We start from the raw sequence: 21,363 nt of genomic DNA, 5'->3' as shown, positions 1-21,363 counted from the left end.
CGATGTCATCTTCATGAGTGGAGAACAGAGGGGTTTGTAACCGAGGGAGCATTCAAAGGGAGACATTCCGTTGGCGTTGCTGACCAGGGATTCGAAGTGACCAAGAGGGGTGTTGAACGCTATTTTCCACTCATCTGCTTCCCTTATCCTGACCAGATGATAGGCACTTCGTAGGTCCAACTTGGAGAAGATGGTGGCTCTGTGAAGCGGTTCAAAAGCAGAGTTGAGAAGGGGTAATGGATATTTGTTCTTTACGGGTATGCTATTTAAGCCTCGGTAGTCAATGCAGGGACGCAGAGAACTGTCTTTCTTCCCCACAAAGAAGAAACCTGCACCAATAGGGGAGGATGACGGTTGGATAATGCCCGCCGTGAAAGATTCATTTAAGTAAGCTTCCATTGCTTCCTTTCTGGCCGGGACAGATTATACAGCTGACTGGTAGGTAGAGGAGCTACGAGGAGAAGGTCAATAGCACAATTATAAGGGCGGTGTGGAGGCAGGGAAAGAGCCCGTTGTTTGCTGAATACCTCCCCCAGATCATGGTACTCTGCTGGAACCTTGGATAAGTCGAGGGTTTCAGCGGCCAACAAGATAGCGGTGACTTTCACAAGGGAAAGGGCCGATTGAAGACAAGTGGAGTGACAGAATGGACTCCAGCTGGCTATCTTCCCAGTTGTGGTGAACTACATATACCTGTCTGGACACGCCCTCTGCTGACTGCTCCTGTGGCTCCTCCCACAGACCCCTGTATAAAGGCGATTGAGGTCTGAGCCCGGTCTCTCTGTCTCCAGGATGTAGTATGGTGGTCAACCACTGCTTGTTCCTTCTTTCAGTCAATAAAAGCCGATATCTCGCCTTTACATCTCAGAGAGAGTTATTGATGGTGCATCACCAGTGGACCAATCGATGTGGGGATTATGGCGGCTTAACCAGGGTACCCAAGAATGATAGGAGCTTGAAGAGAGGAAATTAAGTTAAATTGTACCTGTTCCCGAAGGTTCCCAGAGAGAATAAGAGACAGGGGTGGTGTGCAGTGAGTGACTTGGGCCAGAAGTCTACTGTCTGGTGCCTGTGCTTCCAGAGGGGTACTCAATGGCTCCCGAGGAGCACTGGCCTGGGAAGCTATGTCTTCATCCAACAGGTTTCCCTCAGCGCTGGAATCCACTAGAGCTGACAGAGGCAGGGACTGTTGGTTATAACTTAAGGAAGCTTGGATCTGCATCCAGATTTGGGGGACAGAAGGGAATGTTGTCTGGCTCACCAAGGTCCCCCTTTCTACTGGCGAGCTCTCCCTTTTGGCCGAAAGGAACAGGTTGCACAGAAGTGGCTGGACTGGCCACAATAGAGACACTCCCCCGATCTCAATCTCCGGAGCCGCTCTGTGGGAGAAAGACGGTTCTGTCCCAGCTGCATTGGTTCCTCTCCTGGGGTGATGAAAATGGCCAGGCTGGGAGCTATTCCAGGAGCTGGAGGAGAAGAGAGGCTCGTGCTGGTGGGAGATGGTACAGGGTGCCGTAGAATGGCCAAAGGGGGTGGACGATCAGTTCTCTCCCTATGGCGTTCTCCAAGACGGTGGTCCAGCCTGGTGGCCAGGGAGATCGATGAATCCAGGCTGTCGGTGTCATCCCTTGCCGCCAACTCGTCCTTCACCATGTCGCTGAGGCCATTCCGGAAAACCCCTTGGAATACCTCACCATTCCACCCTGAGTCGGCCGCTAACGTCCGGAACTCCACAGAATACTCGGCGACACTGCGGGAGCCCTGACAGAGGGTGAGTAGATGCTTAGCAGCATCTTTACCACGGACAGGGTAGTCAAAGAACTTTCTCTACTCTGTGATAAAGGTGGGGAATGAAGAGCAGATATCTGACTGATTGTCCCAAACAGCTGTAGCCTAATCAACGTGGTACAATCAACGGAAATTAGGAGCAAAGTAGGGAATAAATGACCGGGACATTGACACAGTTAGTGGAACCATATTTTAAACAAACAACACACACAAAATGCTGGTGGAACACAGCAAGCCAGGCAGCATCTATAAGGAGAAGCACTGTCAACGTTTCGGGCCGAGACCCTTCGTCAGGACTAACGGTCTCGGCCCGAAACGTCGACAGTGCTTCTCCTTATAGATGTTGCCTGGCCTGCTGTGTTCCACCAGCATTTTGTGTGTGTTGTTTGAATTTTCAGCATCTGCAGATTTCCTCGTGTTGATATTTTAAACAACGTGTTTAACCTTTTGATCACTGGCTTGAAATCTGCATACGCCTGATTGAGGTGGTTTTCTCTTGATGTTCAGGGATTTCAATTTCAGCAACAATTTAGAAGGCAAACTGCTTGGATCAGAAGCCAACTACTAATTTTATCCTCTCCCTTGGAAAGCCGATTGTGGATAATGAAGAAGCCAAATTACTTTTTGTTAAGATAGCTAATTCAATGTATTTAGGCAATATCAATGTGGTTTCAGTATCATCAGCTATAACCTGAATCTTGGGGAGCCTATGGGCTGTATAAAATGACAAGGCTGCATCTGTATGTTCTCCTTAATTACGAAAAATTGTGAATCAAATTGATTTGTCTTAAAAGCTGTCAATGACCAAACTGTGCTGTCCTCCTTTCCTGGTGATGCTGCTTCTGACATTAACAGCTGAACAGTGGAGATAGCTATCATGGGCAATGAAAGAGCAGATGACTGGGGCTTTAGGTCTTCTTTCAGGTGACTGCAATGAAGCCTTATTCTTTGGTAAGGACTGTTCCTCATGAAGGAAAGACTACCAGTAAATTAGTGATGATCACAGCTCAAACTCCTGTGGATGCAATCCCCCAGAAGTTCGTTTGCTTTACATCTAAGGAGAATGGTACAAGCATCAAAATTTTGGGAATGTGTTTCATTTAGATTTCTGTGCATTGACAGGTCAGTAGATTTCACTGCAATGCTTGTAGTGTTTCCCTGGATCCATTTACAATGTGGAGCATAGAACACATAATTAATATTTAGAACAGGGCTGTTTATTGCTTTGCACATTTTTTTCTTTATAAGATTTGAAGAATAAACAAGCATAACAGAATCTCACAACTTTGAAGGAAGTTTACATAAGATGAGGCCTAAATCCATTGGTGTCAGGCATAGTTTCAGTGACTAGCTGCAGTGATACTTCACAGAAAAGAAACCTAACTAATTGAAGTTAACACCACTCACATTTCTTCCAACTGAAAAGTTCTTATGTTTAAATAAATACCTTTGAATCTCTTTTATTTTCCATTTCACTTAAAAGTAAATTCAAAATGAGTGGGCCTTAACAGACAACCAAATCTCCCATTAGTTTTGTACTCATAGAACACAGAACCTGGAATAGTACGGCACAGGGGCAGGCCCACACGGCCAGTGCTGATCCTGATACCAATTTAAACTAATCCCATCTCTCCCTGCCTGTCAAGTGCCTCTTAAGCATTGCTATCTGCTTCCACCACCTCCCCTGGCAGCACATTCCAGGCAACTACCACTCTCTATTTTAAAAAATTGCACACAAATCATCTTTAAACTTTCCCCCTGTCACCTTAACCCCAGTAATTGAAATTTCCTCCTTGGAAAAAGGACTCTGGCTATCTATGCCTGTCATAAATTTCTAAACTTCTATCAGGTCATTCCTCAGCCTCTGAAGCTCCAGAGAAAACAATTAATATTTATCCAAACTCTCCTTACACGTACAACCACCTGGTGAACCTCATTTACACCTTCTCCGAAGCCTCCATGTTCTTCCTGTATTGCAGTGACCAGAACAGCACATAGTTCTCCAAATGTGGTCTAACTTTTACTCTTATTACATGATTGTGATCTTTTGTGTGCTTACTGTGTCTGACTGTTGGTAATGTGTAATTGCACCTTGACCCTGTAGTAGCACTGTCTCGTTTGGCTGTATTCATGACTATAAGCTATTATTAATGCTTTTTGAGATAGTGATTTAGATGCATATCATATTTTTTTACTGAGTTAAGTATTGTATGTAATTAGTTTTGCTACAACAAGTGTATGGGACATTGGAAAAAAGTTGTATTTCCCCATGGGGATGAATAAAGTATCTATCTATCTATCTATCTATCTATCTATATATAAGTGTATGGTTCAATGACAATTGTACTTGAATTGATTAAACAAAGTTTTATACAGCTGCAACATGCTTTAGCAATTTTTATATTCATTGCCCTGGCTGATATCAGCCAGCATGTCATAAGCCTTGTTTACCACCTTAGCTGCTTGTGTTGTCAGGGAGCAATGAATTTGCATCCAAGATCCCTCTGTACACCAGTGCAATAGAGTCCTGCCATTTACTTCCCTCTTGCTTCAAATTATCCCTGGTGGTTCCTCACATCAGTGGAGATAAGGAAGTCAATCCATAAGTCTCTGAACACAAATAGATCTTAACCAAATTCCCAAACCTCAAAGTATGTGGCAAGCTCACATTTTGATACTTATGTTCACTGTACATAATTGGAATGTTGTATTTTACATAAAGATATGAACTGTATATGACTCAGCTGCAGAGCAGGATCCAGGCAGGAAGTGGGCCACCCTTTAAGGGTAGGAATAGCAGAAGGTAAGGGTCTAGGAAATTCTACTCACTGCCCTACCACGTTGGGCTCAAAACTGACACATACTTGCTCACTTTGTCAAATATTTATCAAATTATCTGACTATATTCAATGACTGCCTACTTGTGAAGTAGTAACATGGAAGATATAGAACATGGAATATAGAACATAGAAATATCCAGCACATTACAGGCCTTTTGGCCCATAATGTTGTGCCAATCATGTAACCTACTCTAGAAACGGCCTAGAATTTCCCTAGTGCATATCTGTGCACATTGGTCACCTATCTACAGGAAAGTTATCAATAGGGTTGAAAGAGAACAGAAAATTTATGTTGCCGGGATTTGATGACCTGAGTTATAGGGAAATCCTGAATATGTTAACACATTATTCCCAGCAGCGTAACAAAATGAGGGGAAGCTTGAGAAGTATAGAAAATTATAAGGGGTATAGGTAGAGTAAATGCAAGCAGGCATTTTCCGTTGAGGTTGGGTGAGACAAAACCATAGGTTAAGACTATAAAACCATAAAATATAGGAACAGAATTAGGTCATTTGGCCCAGTGAGTCTGCTCTGCTATTCCATCATGGCTGATCTATTATCCTTCTCAACCCTGTTCTCCTGCCTTCTCCTCATAACCTTTTATGCCCTGACAAATCAAGAACCTATCAACATTCCCTTTAAATATATCTAATGACTTGGCCTCCACAGTCATCTGTGGTAAAGAATTCCACAGATTCACCACCCTCTGACTAAAGAAATTCCTTCTCATTTCTGTTCTAAGTGGACATCGCTCTGTTCTGAAGCTGTGTCCTCTAGTGCTAGACTCCACCACTGTAGGAAACATCCTCTTCACATCCATGCTCTCCAGCATTTCAATATTCAATAGGTTTCAATGAGATACCCCCTCATTCTTCTAAACTCCAATGAGTACAAGCCCAGAGCTGTCAAACTGCCCTCTGCAACTGGATCCTTGACTCCCTCACCAGAAGATCTCAGTCTGTGTAGATCAAAAATAACATCTCACTGAAAATCAACTCTGGTGCACCTCAAGGATGCATGTTTAGTCCACTACTGTACTCTCTCTACTCCCACAATTGTGTGATCAGGACGGCTCAAATGCCATCTATAAATTTACTGCTGGCACATCTATTGTTGGCAGAATTTCAGGTAGTGATGAGGAGGTTTTCAGGAGGAAGATCGATCAACTGGTTTAATGGTGTCATAGCAACAACCTTGCACTCAACGTCAGTAAGACGGAGCAGCTGGTTATGGACCAGGAAGGAGAAGCTGAGGGAACACAGTGAGGGATCAGAAGTGGAAAAGGTGAGCAGTTTCAAGTTCCTGGGTGTCGACATCTCAGAACTACCCTAGGCCCAGCATATTGATGCAATTACAAAGAAGGTATAGCAGTGACTATATTTCATTAGAAGTTTGAGGAAAATTGGAATGTCACCAAAGACACTTGCAAGTTTCTACAGATGTACTTTGGAGAGTATTCTAACTGGTTGCATCATCATATGGTATGGTGAGGCCACTGCACAGGATCATAAATAGCTGCAGAAAGTTGTGAACTATGCCAGCTCCATCATGGGCACTAGCCTCTCCAGCATCCAGAATACCTTCAGAAGGCAATGTGTCAAAAAGGCAGCACTTATCATTAAGGACCCCATCACCCGGGATATGCCCTTTTCTCATTGCTATCATCAAGGATGAGCTACAGGATCCTGAAGACATACACTCAATGTTTTAGGAACAGCTTCTTCTCCTTTGCCATCAGATTTCTGAATGGACAATGAACCAATGAACACTAACTCAGTATTTTTCCTCTCTTTTTGCACTACTTATTTAATTTAATTTTCTTTCTTTATATACATTTCTTATTGTAATTAATAGTTTTTATTATTACATATTGCAATATACTGTTTTCGTTAAACAACAATTTTATGACTTATGCCCGTGATATTAAACCTGATTCTGATTCTGAATGCTCCTCATCTGTTACTCATTATAAAGCCTCAGAATTATATCCATGCTTTTATATGCTAGTCCTCTTGAAATAAATGCTAATATTGCGTTTGCTTTTCTTACCACTGACCCAACCTCCAGGTTAACCTTTAGGGAATCCTGCATGAGAACTCCCAAGTCCCTTTGCACCTCGAATTTTTGATTTTTTTCCCCTTGTTTAGTAAATAGTCTTTGCCTTTATTCCTTCTACCAAAGTGCATGACCATTAACTTCCCTACTATATTCCATCTTCCACTTCTTTGCCTATTCTCCTAATCTTTATAAGTCCTTTTGCAGACTACTTCCTTCCTTCCTCAGCACTACCTGCTCCTTCACCTATCTTCATATTGTCCTCCAACCTGGCCACAAAGCCATCGATTCCATCATCTAAATCATTAACATGAAAAGAAGCAGTCCCAACATCAACCTCTGCGCAACATAACTAGTCACCGGCAGCCAACCAGAGCAGTTTGCCTTTATTCCCACTCTTTGCCTCCTGCTAGACGACCAATCTTATGTCCGTGCTTACCTCTTTCATGTAATACCATGCAATCTTAACTTATTAAGCAGCCTCATGTGTGTTGCCTCATCGAGGGCTTTCTGGAAATCCAAGTAAACAATATTCACTGACTCTCTTTTGTCTATCCTCCTTGTTAATATATGAAATAATTCCAACAGATTGGTCAGGCAAGATTTCCCCTGAGGAAACAATGCTGACTTTGGCTGTTTTTCATGTGCCTCCAAGTACACCGAAACCTTATCCTTAATAATGGACTCCAACCACTGAAGTCAGCTAACTGGCCTATAATTTCCTGTTTTTCTGCCTCCCTCCCTTCTTAAGGAGTGCAGTGACCTTTGTAATGTTTTAGTCCTCTGGAACCAATCTTAAATCAAGTAATTCTTGAAAAATCACTATTAGTGCCTCTACAATCTCTTCACCTGCCTCTATCAGAACGCTGGGTTGTAGTCCATCTGGTCCATGTAATCTATATACCTACAGACCTTTCAGCTTCCCAAACACTTTCTCTTTGTAATCGCAACTACACTCACTTCTGCCCTCTATTACTTAAAGATGAAAGTTGACATATTTGAAGGAAACCTGAGGGGAAACTTCTTCACTCAGAAGGTGATGTGAGTGTGGAACAACAACCAGTGGAAATGGTACCGTGGTTCCATTGTGTTCCATTGCAACATTTAAGATAATTCTGGATAAGTACATGAATGGGAGGGGTATGGAGGGTTATAGTGTAGTCCAGATGCGTTTCAATAGACTAGACCGAATGGACCAGATGGAGCGAAGGGCCTGTTTTTGTGCTAAGGTACTCTATGACTCTGTATTGATCAGTTTTGTTTCATAATTTTTATGAGAAATTATTAGTATTTGAATTAATTTTCAAAAGAGATTTTTTTTTCAAAGAATGAACCTATATACTCCAGGTAGCTTTCTTGACCCCATCATTGTCTCTAAATGGTCAGTCTATGGGCTGGTATGCAGTGCCAGTAGAGAATAAGTAGACCCATACTAAATGTTGGGATATTCAAAGGCATTGTTTTCAATTCTATCACAAGCCCTGACTCAGTTATTAACAATCGTCTAGCAATTGTCCAAGCCTACACCAGACTTTTATCCACCATGATGTCACATTTGCACCTTATAATATATTCAAGAGCATATTTGTGCCATTTCAAAGATCTCAAATTTCACCCATACAATGTCACCTGTTATCCCTGCTGCCTCCATTATTATGTTCCTTGAACACTTTTTGATGCCATTTCATATTTCTGGACGTGAATGCAGAGCTGATGCAAAACTCTGCTGTCCATGTCTTGTTTGCTATTAACCATGTGATAACAACATTAATTTTCAGTTGAGCAGTGTGCTAATTTTAAAGTTCATATACTTCTCTTAAAATTCCTCCATAACCTCAACCATTTCTCATTTTGTAACCTCTACCAGCCGGCAGTCCTTCAGAGCCCTGTATATTCCTTTAACTTTGGCTTCCTGGTTTGCCTTAGTTTTAATCACTCCACTACTGACAGGTTGTCTTTAAAAGAATGACAATTAAATCTCTGCCTCTCTATCTATCTTTCCTCCTTTAAGACCTTCCTTGCAGCCCATGTCTTGGATAATGTTTGTATCCACCTTCATTAATATCTCCATACATGACTTAATGTCTAATTTTATTTGAGAAACCTTCTGACATTTTGTTAAAGATAAGATATAAACAAGTACAAACTATTTTTGTTAAAGAACAAATAGTTATTCTAGTGTTATGCTTTGTAGTAAAATTAGAAGGATATTTTTCCTTTAGTTACTGAGAGTTTATTAGGGATAATACCTGTTTCATAATAATGCCAAAAGAGATAATTAAGTTCTTTCTGGTGTGTCAGAGGGGTCTTTTTTGTGTATTGTTGATCATTTATTCAAAACCAAGATGTTGTTGCCTTTACAAGGCAATTGTTCTTGGTGATGCTGAGATTCTTTCTGCACCTTTTGTGTTGAACGTAATCTACTATTGCTGCTGGGGCAGGTGTTCCAGGATTTGGACCCAGCGATAATGAAGAGATGGTAACATATTTCCAAAGCAACACACACACAATGTTGGGGGATCTCAGCATGTCAGGCAGCATCTATGGAAATCAGTAAACTGCTGATGCTTCAGGCCAAGATCCTTCTTCAGACTGGAAAGGAAGGGGGAAGGCTCTAGAATAAAAAGATGGGTGGAGGAGGAGGAGGACAGTTAGAAGGTGATAGGTGAAGCCAGGTGGATAGGCTAGGTAAAGGACTAGAGAGGAAGGAATCTGATAGGAGGCAAGAATGGATCACAGGAGAAAGGGAAGGAGAAATGGACCCAAAGGGAGGTGATAGGCTGGGGAGAAGAGGTAAAAAGCCAGAGTGGAGAATAGAAGAGGAAGGGAGGGGGGAAGGGCTTTTTTTTAGCAGAAGGAGAAATCGATATTCATGCCATCAGGTTGGAGGCTACCCAGATGGAATATAAGGTGTTGCTCCTCCATCCTGAGGGTGGGAAGAAGTATAGTCAAGATAACAGTGGGAATTGATAGGTTTATAAAAGATGTCAGTTGACAGTTTGTCTTCAGAAATAGACAGAGAGATTGAGATCATGACTGTGTCGCCACCCACAACTCCAATCTGTTAATTAAATTTGCTGACAATACTACATAGATTGACCTTATCTCAAATAGTAACAAGGCAGCCTGCAGAGAGGAATTCATCACCCTGACACAGTGGTGTCAAGAGAAAAACCTCTCCTTCAATGTCATAAAAACAAAGAAGCTGGTTGTGGACTACAGGAGGAATGGAGACAGGGTAACACCTATTGACATCAATGGATCTGGGGTTGAGAGGGTGAACAGCTTTAAGTTCCTCTGCATCTATATCACCGAGGATCTCATGTGGTCTGTACATACCGACTGTGTGGCGAGAAAAGCACAACAGCGCCTCTTTCACCTCAGACAGTTGAAGAAGTTTGGCATGAACTGGCTGCATCACTGCCTGGTATGGGAAGTGTAATTCCCTCAATTGCAGTAGAGAGTGGTGCAGACAGCCCAGAGCGTCTGTAAATGTGAACTTCCCACTATTTGGGACATTTACAAAGACAGGTGTGTAAAGAGAGTCTGAAGCGTCATTGGGGACCTGAGTCACCCCAACCACAAACTCTTCCAGCTGCTACCATCCAAGAATGGTACCACGGCATAACAGCCAGGACCAACAGGCTCCAGGACAGCTTCTTCCACCAGGCCATCAGACTGATTAATTCACACTGATACAATTGCATTTCTATGGTATATTGACTGTCCTGCTGTACGTACTATTTACTATACTATGTACACATTGCACATTTAGATGGAAATGTAACATAAATATTTTACTACTTATGTATATGAAGAGTGAAAGGGGAGGGAGGTGTCAGAAGTGGACCGAATGAATTTAAGTGCAGGGTGGAAGTTGGAGAAAATATGATGAAATTGAACTCAGCGTGGGAACATGAAACAGCACCAGTGCCATTGGTAATGTAGCTGAGGAAGAGTTGGGGAGCATTACCGGGAATGTATGGAACATGGACTGTTCCACGTAGGAAACAAAAAGGCTGGCATAGCTGGTGCCAATGTGGGTATCCACTGAGTCTGGAGAAAATGAGAAGAGCTGAAGAAGAATGTCTGGATGGTGTTTAACTTGTGGGAGAACTTACAGCTAGTCGTGCTTCTAAGTGCCTTTTGTCCTTGGCCTTCCAGGTGATAGAGGCTGCAAGAATAAGAGTTGCATCATGTGCATGTAAGCATTGTTGTAGTAGTTGTAGAAGAGAAAGTTTTTAAGGTGCTGGCCAAGCAGGTTACATTTTCCTAGGTGGTATCTCAAAGGTGGTATCTGCTTAAGGTGCACAGAGAGAGTATCCTACGGCTGCATCGCTGCTCGGTACGGAATGGGCAGGAAGGCTGTACAACGGGTAGTCAAAACTGCTCAATGCTATCAAGGACATTTACATATATAGAGAAAGGTGCTGAAATCTTGAATGTTGAATCTTATTGGGACTGAAAAAAAATTATCGTACTCATGATTTGCCTCTTCCGATAATGGAAATATTTTGGGCAGTCATTAAGTTACTCAGTTGCTACAGGATAGGCATCCTCTGATCTCCTCTTAAAGTCATGGCAGTTGTGCTGCTGCCCAGTTAAGTTCCATGTCAATGGTGTACCCTGGAAGGTTGAAGGTGAGACATACATGAGATGTTGGTAATGTCATTGAATGCTGAGGGGAGGTGGTTTAACTTTTGCTTGTCAGAGAGGACTTGGCTCATATGTGATGTGTATAATTCTGGCCAATAATCAGCTTATGCCTGAAAATTGTCCAAGTCCTTAATGTGATAGCTATCTCCCTTGAAGTATCAGAATGTTATGGACTTTAAAAATTAATTTACTAATGACCCAGCATATTTCTTGGTGTCCAGTTTTACTCAATTAGATCTGATCTGAATCTATCCTAGTACACACATTAATAATGTAACACAGCACAAAGAACAGTATTATCAGAGTGGTCCCATAAAATGAATGTATGAAGATTTCCAAATTACTATAATTTTACCCTCCTAATGTCGGGTCAGTAAATGCAAGTATATGTTATGACCATACACATTACTAAGATTCAATAAGTTAGTAAGTTAGTCAGTCTTAGCTGGACATTGAGATGTTATAATTGTTTGATGTTGAAAGTGCCGGTGAAATGAAACTTGAGTTCTGTTTTTACTTCTCATTGGTGTCCTTTGGCTCATACTATCAAATGGACATGAACAAGCCTCTAGTTTGGCAACACTAGGAGAGGCTGCAGCTTCATTCTTCAGCACTCATAGCTTGGATTCACTTCTTATACAAAAGTTAAGATAAGATAAGATAAGATAGACTTGATTTATCCCATTAGGAAATTATTGTTGCATGGTTGCTTACATTAAAATACAAAATGTAAGTATTGAGGTATGAAAAGAATACAAAATGTGCATTAAAAAGTAATGTTGCAAAATACAGATGTGCAATGAAACCATACACTTATATACTTAAGAAGGAGGAGTTGTATAGTCTTATAGCCACAGGGAGAAAGGATCTCCTGTGGCGTTCAGTGGTGCACCTCAGTCTGTTACTAACGGTGCTCCTCTGTTTGTCCAGTATGTCATGGAGGGGTGAGAGGGATTGTCCATAATGCTCCACAGCTTCTGCAGCATCCTCCTCTCAGCCAAAACCCTCCAAGAATCCAGTTCCACCCCCAGAACAGAACCAGCCTTACTGATGAGCTTATCGACCTTCTTGGAGTCAACTGCTCTCATCCTGCTCCCCAGTAGACAACAGCGTATAATAGAGTGCTGGCCATCACTGAGTCATAGAACATCTGCAGCAAAGTACTGTAGATGTTGAATGGCTGAAGCCTCCTCAGGAAGTACAGTTGGTTCTGTCCCTTCTTATACAGTGACCCTGTATTTTCAGACCAGTCCAGTTCATTGTCCACATGAGTTCCCAGGTATTTGTAGTCCCAAGTGACTTCCGCCTTGATGGAGATGGGAATGCACAGTGTTTTCACCTTCCTGAATTCAACCATCAACTCTCTTGTCTTAGTGATTTGAGCTGCAGGTGATTCAGCCCACACCCCTCAACAAAACTGTCCACCACTCCTCTGTATTCAGCCTCTTGACCCTGGCTGATACAGCCCACAACTGCTGAATCGTCCAAAATCTTCTGCAGGTGGCAAGACTCCGAGTTGTAACCGAATTCCAAGGTGTAGACAGTGAACAAGAAGGGTGACAGAACATTCCCCTGAGGTGCCCCTGTGCTGCTAAACATAGTGTCTGATATATAGATACTGTGTAATATATAATTTTCACCCTAAATTCAGGCTAAGAGTGGTTGCTAATGTTCTGAGAGTGGTGTGCCAGCCTGAATCACTACCTGAGGATAATAAATGAACAATCATTTACACAAAAATTCATTAATAGCCAGATGTCTCCTCATTGGAATAAAATGTTCTTCTTCAATAGGCCTATTGTTTAAATGAATAATTTTGATTTACATGAGCTGTGTCCTCTTTCCTGGTATAATATATTGGTGGCATGACAATTGTTCGAGAATAATATTGCAGTGGGAAAACTGATGCAGTAATAGAGCCCTCAGCATTGCTCTTGTCTCATTTTATTTTCTTGCCAGGGCAATAAAACTTTGGAACCCACTGAAACATTACATAGAAAGAAATCCTTATTCTAAATAGAAAATACTTCTATGATAATGCAAATATACAGCAAACAGCTATGGCATATATAAACAACAACTTACATAGGCCCTCAGTTTCGTGAGCTCAGTTTTAATTATGCACTTGTTCAGTTTTGCTATACACACAGTGGCCACTTTATTATTAGGTACCTTCTTTACCTAATAAAGTGACCATTGAGTGTATGTTTGTGGTCTTCTGTTGCTGTATCCTATTCACTTCAAGGTTTGACATTGTGCATTCAACCTGTGTTTATTTGAGTTACTGTGGCTTTCCTGTCAGCTTGAACCAGGCTGGCCATTCTCCTCTGACCTCTCTCATTAACAAGATGTTTTTACCCACAGTGCTACTGCTCACCGGATTTTTTTTTTGTTTCTGGCACCATTCACTGTAAAATCTAGAGACTGTTGTGCATGAAAATCCCAGGAAATCAGCAATTTTTGAGATACTCAAACCACCCCATCTGGCACCAACAATTATACCACAATTAAGGTCACTTAGATCACATCTCTTTTCCATTCTGATGTTTGGTCTGAACAACACTGAACCTCTTGACTATGTTGCATGCTTTTAAACATTGAGTTGCTGTCATACGATTGGCTGATTAGATATTTTCATATATAAACAGGTGTACAAGTGTCCCTAATAAAGTGGCCACTGAGGGTATATCAATTGTGAAAAATTACATCAAGTTAAAGGCTTTCAAGAAGGTTGTGTTCTCATTATCTCATAGTGCTTAGCTCATAGGGTTTTTCTTCTTTTATGTGTAGGTGGAAACTGGGCCAATGCATTAACAAAATGCTTGGCTGTAGTTATATTGAGCTTCTCTGATTGGCATATTTTTCCAATATTCATGCAGGGTTTAATAATGGAATTTATTAAGGCCTTTAAAAGCAAGTAGTCTTTAGGGTCCAGTAATTGTTAATAAGTATGCACTGCAATGCAGTCACTTTAAAAGGTGTTGATTTTTATGTTGACTGACTGTAGTCATTTTTTTTGAAAGGAAGATATCTGTAGTTGTTGGAAGTCAATGATCTCAGTCCCAAGATATCAAAGCAGGAGTTTCAAGGGCAGTGTCCTTGGCCCAATAATGTTCATTTGTTTCATTGATGATCTTTGCTACATGGTAATCGAATCAAGGATTATAATACTGATTTTTATGGTAGTCAAACTCATTTGTAGCTGTTCAGAAAATTTCCTTTGTGAACTTGTAATAAGTTCCAGATAACATTCAGGTGTTAAGTGGCAATTATAATTCACATTGTGCAGATGCCCAACATTGCTATCTCCAAAAGGAGATTCTAACCACCTACAGCCTAATAAATAACATTAATAATGATCAACACCCCAGGAGTCATTATTGACCAAAAACTCAACTGGAATGACCACATAAAACTTTGTAGTTGCAAGAGCATGTTGATTATTGTATCTTATGCCAAGTAACTCACCCCTTGACTCGTCAAATCCATTCCACCATCAAGTCAGGAGTGTGATGAGTTAATCTACACATTTAGTTGAGTAGTGGTTAAAACACTCACTGATGGTCAAACTCTCAGTGGTGGTCAGAAGTTCAATACCATACAGGACAAGGCAACCAGCAAATAACACTAAATTCATTTATGCCCACTATCACCTCAACAAAGGATAGCAGGAACAATGTATCTGCAGAATTGCCAGAATTAGCTGCCACTGACTTAAATGTAGAACGTATTTTCTCATTGTAACTGGGTCTAACCACTTCCTGCTCATCACTGTGAAGGGCCCTCAACAGAAATTAGTAGTGATTCAAGAAATCAGTTCAATGCCACCTTCTTCAGGGCTTAAATGTATTTTTAACTAGCAATTGTCATATTGTTCCTTGTGAAATAATTGTGTGTGGAAAGTGTGTATAATACAACACTTCGAATTAACAATATGATAATAAACTACAATCTGCCTATTCATAAAATAATAGTCATGGCCCTCCCATTTTCTTTTTATGACAGAACAATAAGGTCTGTTGATGAACATCATGATGATCACACACATGACCATAAACAGCGTCCACCTGGTTTGACCTTCTGAGAGTAAGTACTGGTCTCTGCACAGGGTGAAACATTCCAATGGGGATCAGTAAACCCAAAAGTGTACTGCATTTAACCAAGTTACCAATCATAAATCAGTTATTTTTCAGATTAGTTAAAATGCAGAGAATGGTTCCCATAGAACAAATTCCAATTAACTGACATGTTACTTACTAAAATGATGATTTTCATTGTACAACTGAATCTTAGAAATTTCTTCAGAAGGTAAATGAAGAAAAGTTGATAATGGAAGTAACTTGCAGACTAGAACATATATTAGTAGTTTAGAAAGTTAATACGTGGCATAATGAGAAACTGGAAAGTAGCCAAAGTAAGAATCTAATTGAGAATGTTTGATAAATTGCACATTAAAGTAATAGAAACTTTGATATATGAAGCAGACTGGAATGTTATCAAAATGTTAGTATATTTTAGATAGAGAAGAACAGAATACCTAACACTGTGGCCAAGGGTCTTGTAGAGTGATAATATGACAAACATTTTTTTTTTCTTTTGACTTTATATTTTTTAAAAACCTGACTTGCGAATTAAGATCATGAGCTATCTTCTTATGTGTGGGAGGAGGAGGGGGTATTGGAGTTCTAACATTTTTCTTTCATTTTTTCTGTTTTGTGGATGTCTGTGAAGAGTAATAATTTCAGGTTGTACGCTGTATAATGTACATTCTCTAATATTAAATGGAACCATTGAACCACTGAACCAGCTCCTGTAGCATAAGGCAATGTCCCAGTGTGCTGATGGAAGTCCTGCTGCAAGGTTAAAAGAACAATTGGTTCTTCTTCCTAATGCTAGCAAAGAAATTTTATTTAATATAAAACTGGCAGGCAGACAATCAATATTCTGGTCATATGAAGGAAATGGTGGAGAGGTAGAGCTGGGTGCTAACAACATATTCTTGGAGATTAACCTCTGCACAGTTATTTTTCCGAGAGATAAAATTTTGTATCAGAGATGGGTCAAAAGGTGGATCAAAATGAATTCCCAAGGATTTGTGCATGTGTGAAAAATGTTCAGAATGAACTGGAGATCAAATGCCCATACATCTAGCGTTCTGTTCCATGGCTAAGCTCACACTTGAATCCTGAAGAGTGGCCTAATGCACTTTACTGCTGGACCCCCAGTACTATGCAGGGGAGGACTGGTGTATAGACATAACTAACAATATGGAGAAAGGAAAGTGGAGATTATTTTTCTTTATTTTAATTCTTTTAATTATCATTTAATATTTTCAAATTTAATTGCATTTTAATTCTATCTTCTTTAAATATTACGTTGATTTGATTGCCTTTAAAATATGCCAAAAAAGACATTTGGAAACAATTCCCAATCTTTTGACAACAGTAAGTTGTTAAATGCAATCAGGATATTCTAAGCACAAACAAGAGAAAATCTACAAATACTGGAAATCCAAGCATCACACACAAATTGCTGGCTGAACTCAGAAGGCCAGGCAGCTTCTATGGAAAAGAGAACAGTCAACACTTCAGGCCATACTACTTCAGCTGGACGGGAGAAAAATAGATGAGGAGTAGATTTACAAGGGGAGAGAGAAACACAAGGTGATAGGTGAAACCGGGATAGGGAGGGATGAAATAAAAAGCTGGGAAGGTGATTGGTGAAAGGGATATAGTTCTGGAGAAGGGAGAATTGAATAGGAATGGATCGAAGGCCATGGATGAAAGTAAAGGGGGAGGAGCACCAGAAGGAGGCGATGGGCAGGTAAGGAGATAAGGTGAGAGAGGAAAAAGGGGATGAAGAATGGTGAAGGGGGGGATGGGGGAACATTACCAGAAGTTTGAGAAATCGATGTTCTAAGGGTTTCTTTTATATTTATAAAATAAACTTTATTCATGATAAAAATTTATGCAAAGGAAGATAAAGTGCAAAAATCACTTCTGCATTATTGGTCTTTATATGCAGTAATGTAAGCTCTTTTTTTAAACTGAAAGATATTACAGATGAAGACTGGGGTAGAATATCAAGGAACGGGCCTTGCCTGCATCAAAAATAGCATCTCTGAGTATATATATCACATCTCCCCAGTTATTGACAGAAAATGCCATTTCCACAGGTCCAATTTTTGTTTTACTTTCTCAATCCACTCCAGCCAATGCTTGTTATATGCCTCAGCCCTCTCAACCAGATCCTCATCACACTCAGGTAGTCGGACCTGACAATGAAGGGGACATTGGAATGGTTAGGCCTGCTACCAACGAGCCATCAACACTTCCAGTGGTTGATTCTGGCCTCCAGTGCCAGCTCAAACTCATCACAGATGGTGATTGTTCTGTGAACTGATCAGATATTGTGCAAAAGGCAATGACATCATTCATATACAGGGAAAATTTGACTTGGGTGCTCCACTGCCAGGCAATGTCACCTTACTTATGCTCTCATCCTTTCTAATAGATTTGGCAAAGGGTTCTATGCAGCACACAAACCAGAGAGGGAAGAGTGAATAACACTGCCTGGCTTCAGACTTGATGGGGAAATTTCTCTCCCACCCAATTACTTTGACCGGTCGGCAGATGTCTGTGTAGTGCAGTTGGATTCATTCTTGATTCCTTTCCCAAAATCCACCTGAAAGGGACAATTTAAAATTTACTATGCTATGGATATCATGATCTACGCAGAATGATGACAACATTCAAGAAAGAGATCAACACTTGAAACAAATTTACCAATTTTCCCTAAGTAAAGAATGAAAGTTAGTTGTTAGTTACTGGGTTGAATAGGTCTAGGTGATGTCAGAATTCCAAGTTTCTGTTATGTAACTCAGCTAGAAGGTTTTTAAACTTCATGCATATGATACATCCAGTATTTTAAAAAATTTATGTATAGGGATCTGGGCAGCATTGTCAAGGCCAGTGTATATTGCTAATGACCAGTTCCACTTCAGAAGATGGCAGTGAGCTTTTTCTTGAACTACTGTATTCTTCTTAAAGAAGAAACTTGTACAGTCCTATTGAGGAAGGTGTGCCATGATTGAAATCCGATAATGCTAAAGAAATGGTGATATATTTCCAAACCCAGATACTGTTCAAATGGAAGGGGAAACCTCATGTGGCAGTCTTCATGTAGACTTGAAGTCCATATCATTCTTAATGGTATTGGTCAAGGGATTGGAAGGCACTGCTGGTGTATCCAGTATATGAATTACTGCAGTACATCCCAAGGTTGGTACACACTGCAGTGATTCAGTGGTGGAGGGAATAAATAGTTTAGAGTAGTGCATAGTGTAAAAAATCAAATGGGATGCTCTGCCTTCCATGTCAACTTTCCCAGCAAGTAAGTGGAGAGTATTTAATCAAAATTCTAAAATTAATCTACTTAAACGGTAGAAAGGATTTAGGAGTCAGAAAGTACTTTAGAATTTATATTGCTGGTTGAGTTGAGTTTCTGATCAATCATAAAGTCCAGGATGTTGGTTATAGTCAAAATAATGAAAAGAACCAATGTTTTTGCAGACTAATAAGAGTAAACTTGCCTAATGTATTGCCATCTCCTTTCTTTAACTTACATCAAATTCACAAAATGTTTACTATTAGTTCTTCATTTCTTTCCTTTTAAGTCAACCTTTCAATAAGTTTTATTTCTTGTCTAAAACTTTATATCCAATTTAGCAATAATTTATAGTCGACAAGTACTCTGTAGTTGCTGCCTGACTTTATGCTGTTGTTATTTTTATTCTGTTTTGCAGGATGATCTTTGATTTCTTTGCAGTATTGTAAGCTTTAACAGAAGTTAAAATTTACCATATTTACTTTAATAGTTTCTCAGCTGAATTAGTTCAGTGCACAATGTGAGCACTTATGAATCGTGCTCTTTGTCCTGTATTCTGCAGTCAGTTGTGTACCAATGTTCTGTCTTTGGTATGAGCTTCACAGAAAAATCTCATCAGTTTAACGGGATGGTTATTAGCCCATCTGTGATTGTCAGATGTCAATTTCCAGGAACAACTTCTGTCCATCAATATGCTTGTCCTCAAGCAGGTACAGTGTCAGATTAGTAGATCTCAACTGATAACAAAGCAGGAGTTAAATGCACAATTATTAAGTAATATTTTAGATATTTTGCAGACCACAACTATAATATTTGGAATTTATACATAGTTAAAGTTAGAAGTTCAAAAATCATAAGCACTAAAATAAATATTATTTTTAACATGTGAATTCTGTAATCTTAACAATGATATATAACGTTAGGGTTTTTGGGACTCTTTTCTGCAGTACATATGATACAGTACACATCCAAACCTCACACACTGAAACAGAACATATCGAGAGTTTTTTTTTACATTTACAGTGTCTGCAGTTTTCTATTCTCATGAATTTCTCATAAGTTCATTGATTTCTGTAGTTTATACCAGAGAAGGCTGTAGCAGTGCATTCAGTTGAAGCACAAAGCATCACTGGATGAGCAACACCTGTGTTTTTTTCTCTTTAACTGCACAGAACTATACTGCAGAGGTTACTTCTAATCATCATAATGGGGAGCGCTTACAGCTTCACCATTATTTCTCAATGCAAATTATAGACCTTTGTTTATGTTAAAGTTTCCTGATTTGCAGAGGTCTTATCACCCACACAACTTTACAATGTTTGTTTTAGCTTGTACAGAGCTACACTAAGTCCTTTTGAGGACAGTTTTAAACAGGATTGATATAATCCAGCTGTAGGTGATTAATAATGGGTAAAAGTTCTGTCTAGATAACTGTGCTGATCATTAAATTTAATTTGAACATTTTGTAACACCTAATGTAAACTCAAATGTGTTTAGGGAGCAGAAAAGAGAAATGGATAACTTGAAGTTAAACACAAAAAAAAAGGAACCAATTTAAGGGAAGCAGCAAAATAAAAGGGTGAGGCAACATAGGAGTTTGAAAAGATCTGGAAACGAACTCATTAGCAAATTCTGTTTATGCAAAGAGAAGAAGAATGAAGAAAAGCAGTCAAATATATGAAGAAAGGAAATTAAGGTTACAATTGTGAATTTGCAGTCATGTGCAGAAAGCATCCTAGGGAATATTTCCCTGTTTGATGCTTGTTCATAGAGTATTTTGTGCTGCATGCAAAGAATGCATGGAGTGATCTATCCATTTCATAATGTCATCCACTGTGGTCTAAATTACAACATGCCAAGAGGACCACAGCAGTACAATGTGTAAACTCTGTAGTATATATTACATGAAGATACAACTGCAGCAAATAGCATAGCTTGTACCTGCTTGTCTGCTAACCTGATATTGATGGAAGCCAACTCCAAATGGTTAATAATGGGTGCATTTTCTGCCTGGAAGGTCAAGTTCTTAGCACTCTAATTTGAATTTTTTTTTTCAACATCTGGTGCAGTCTCCTATCCTCTGGTAGGAAATATTCCAAGATCCTGATCAGGTTGGTAGTGGCTAATCAGATGCTTTTAAAACATGGCCTGTTATCATCGGAGATTTTGAAGGGCTATCCTACGTTACACTTAGTGACCAGTGATACCACAGCTGTCAATGATACAATATTATCCTTTTACAAATATGTCAACTTGAAAACCAACAGCAAGCACCCTAGGGCAAAATAATTGAACAGAAATCTCTGCAATAATTGGATCTACTAACATTTATCCCCACATTCAGGAGGAATTTTGAACTTCCATGCAAGCAGGGAGCAATGTACTATCCTGAACTTCATCACAGCTTTTTAGTGCCTTTATTCCAGCAGTAGCTTGCAATGGACTCCCAGGAAATACCAGGAAATCTTCCAGCTGACCTTATATCAGGGTAAAGAGTAGCTTTAATGCAAAGTGAAAGGTAAGTTTCATGTAATTCACACTGTTTGATTGAATGAATTAATCAAATTTCTTTAACCTGTCTTGACCCTGCCATCCACAAGAAACCTCAGCAATCATTAGGCACATCAAAACCACAACC

General features: G+C 40.0%; 1 protein-coding gene across 6 annotated transcripts in view; it reads left to right on the top strand.

Moving 5' to 3' along the window:
- Window positions 1–21,363, top strand: part of saxo4 (stabilizer of axonemal microtubules 4) — a 152,548-nt gene that overhangs the window by 97,920 nt on the left and 33,265 nt on the right. The window contains exon 13 of one of the 6 annotated variants that reach the window (XM_073049373.1): window positions 15,345–15,425. The exons of the other annotated variants lie outside the window; for them this stretch is intronic. Within the exon in view, the coding sequence (XP_072905474.1) occupies window positions 15,345–15,423 (79 nt within the window). The 3' untranslated portion in view covers window positions 15,424–15,425. The remainder of the gene's footprint in view (window positions 1–15,344; window positions 15,426–21,363) is intronic. 6 annotated transcript variants of the gene reach the window in all.

The sequence above is a fragment of the Hemitrygon akajei genome, chromosome 6, assembly GCF_048418815.1.
Source record: "Hemitrygon akajei chromosome 6, sHemAka1.3, whole genome shotgun sequence".
In the NCBI taxonomy this organism is placed as follows: Eukaryota; Metazoa; Chordata; class Chondrichthyes; order Myliobatiformes; family Dasyatidae; genus Hemitrygon; species Hemitrygon akajei.
The sequence above is the reverse complement of the archived record's forward strand: the minus strand, read 5'-3'. Positions and strand labels throughout refer to the sequence as shown.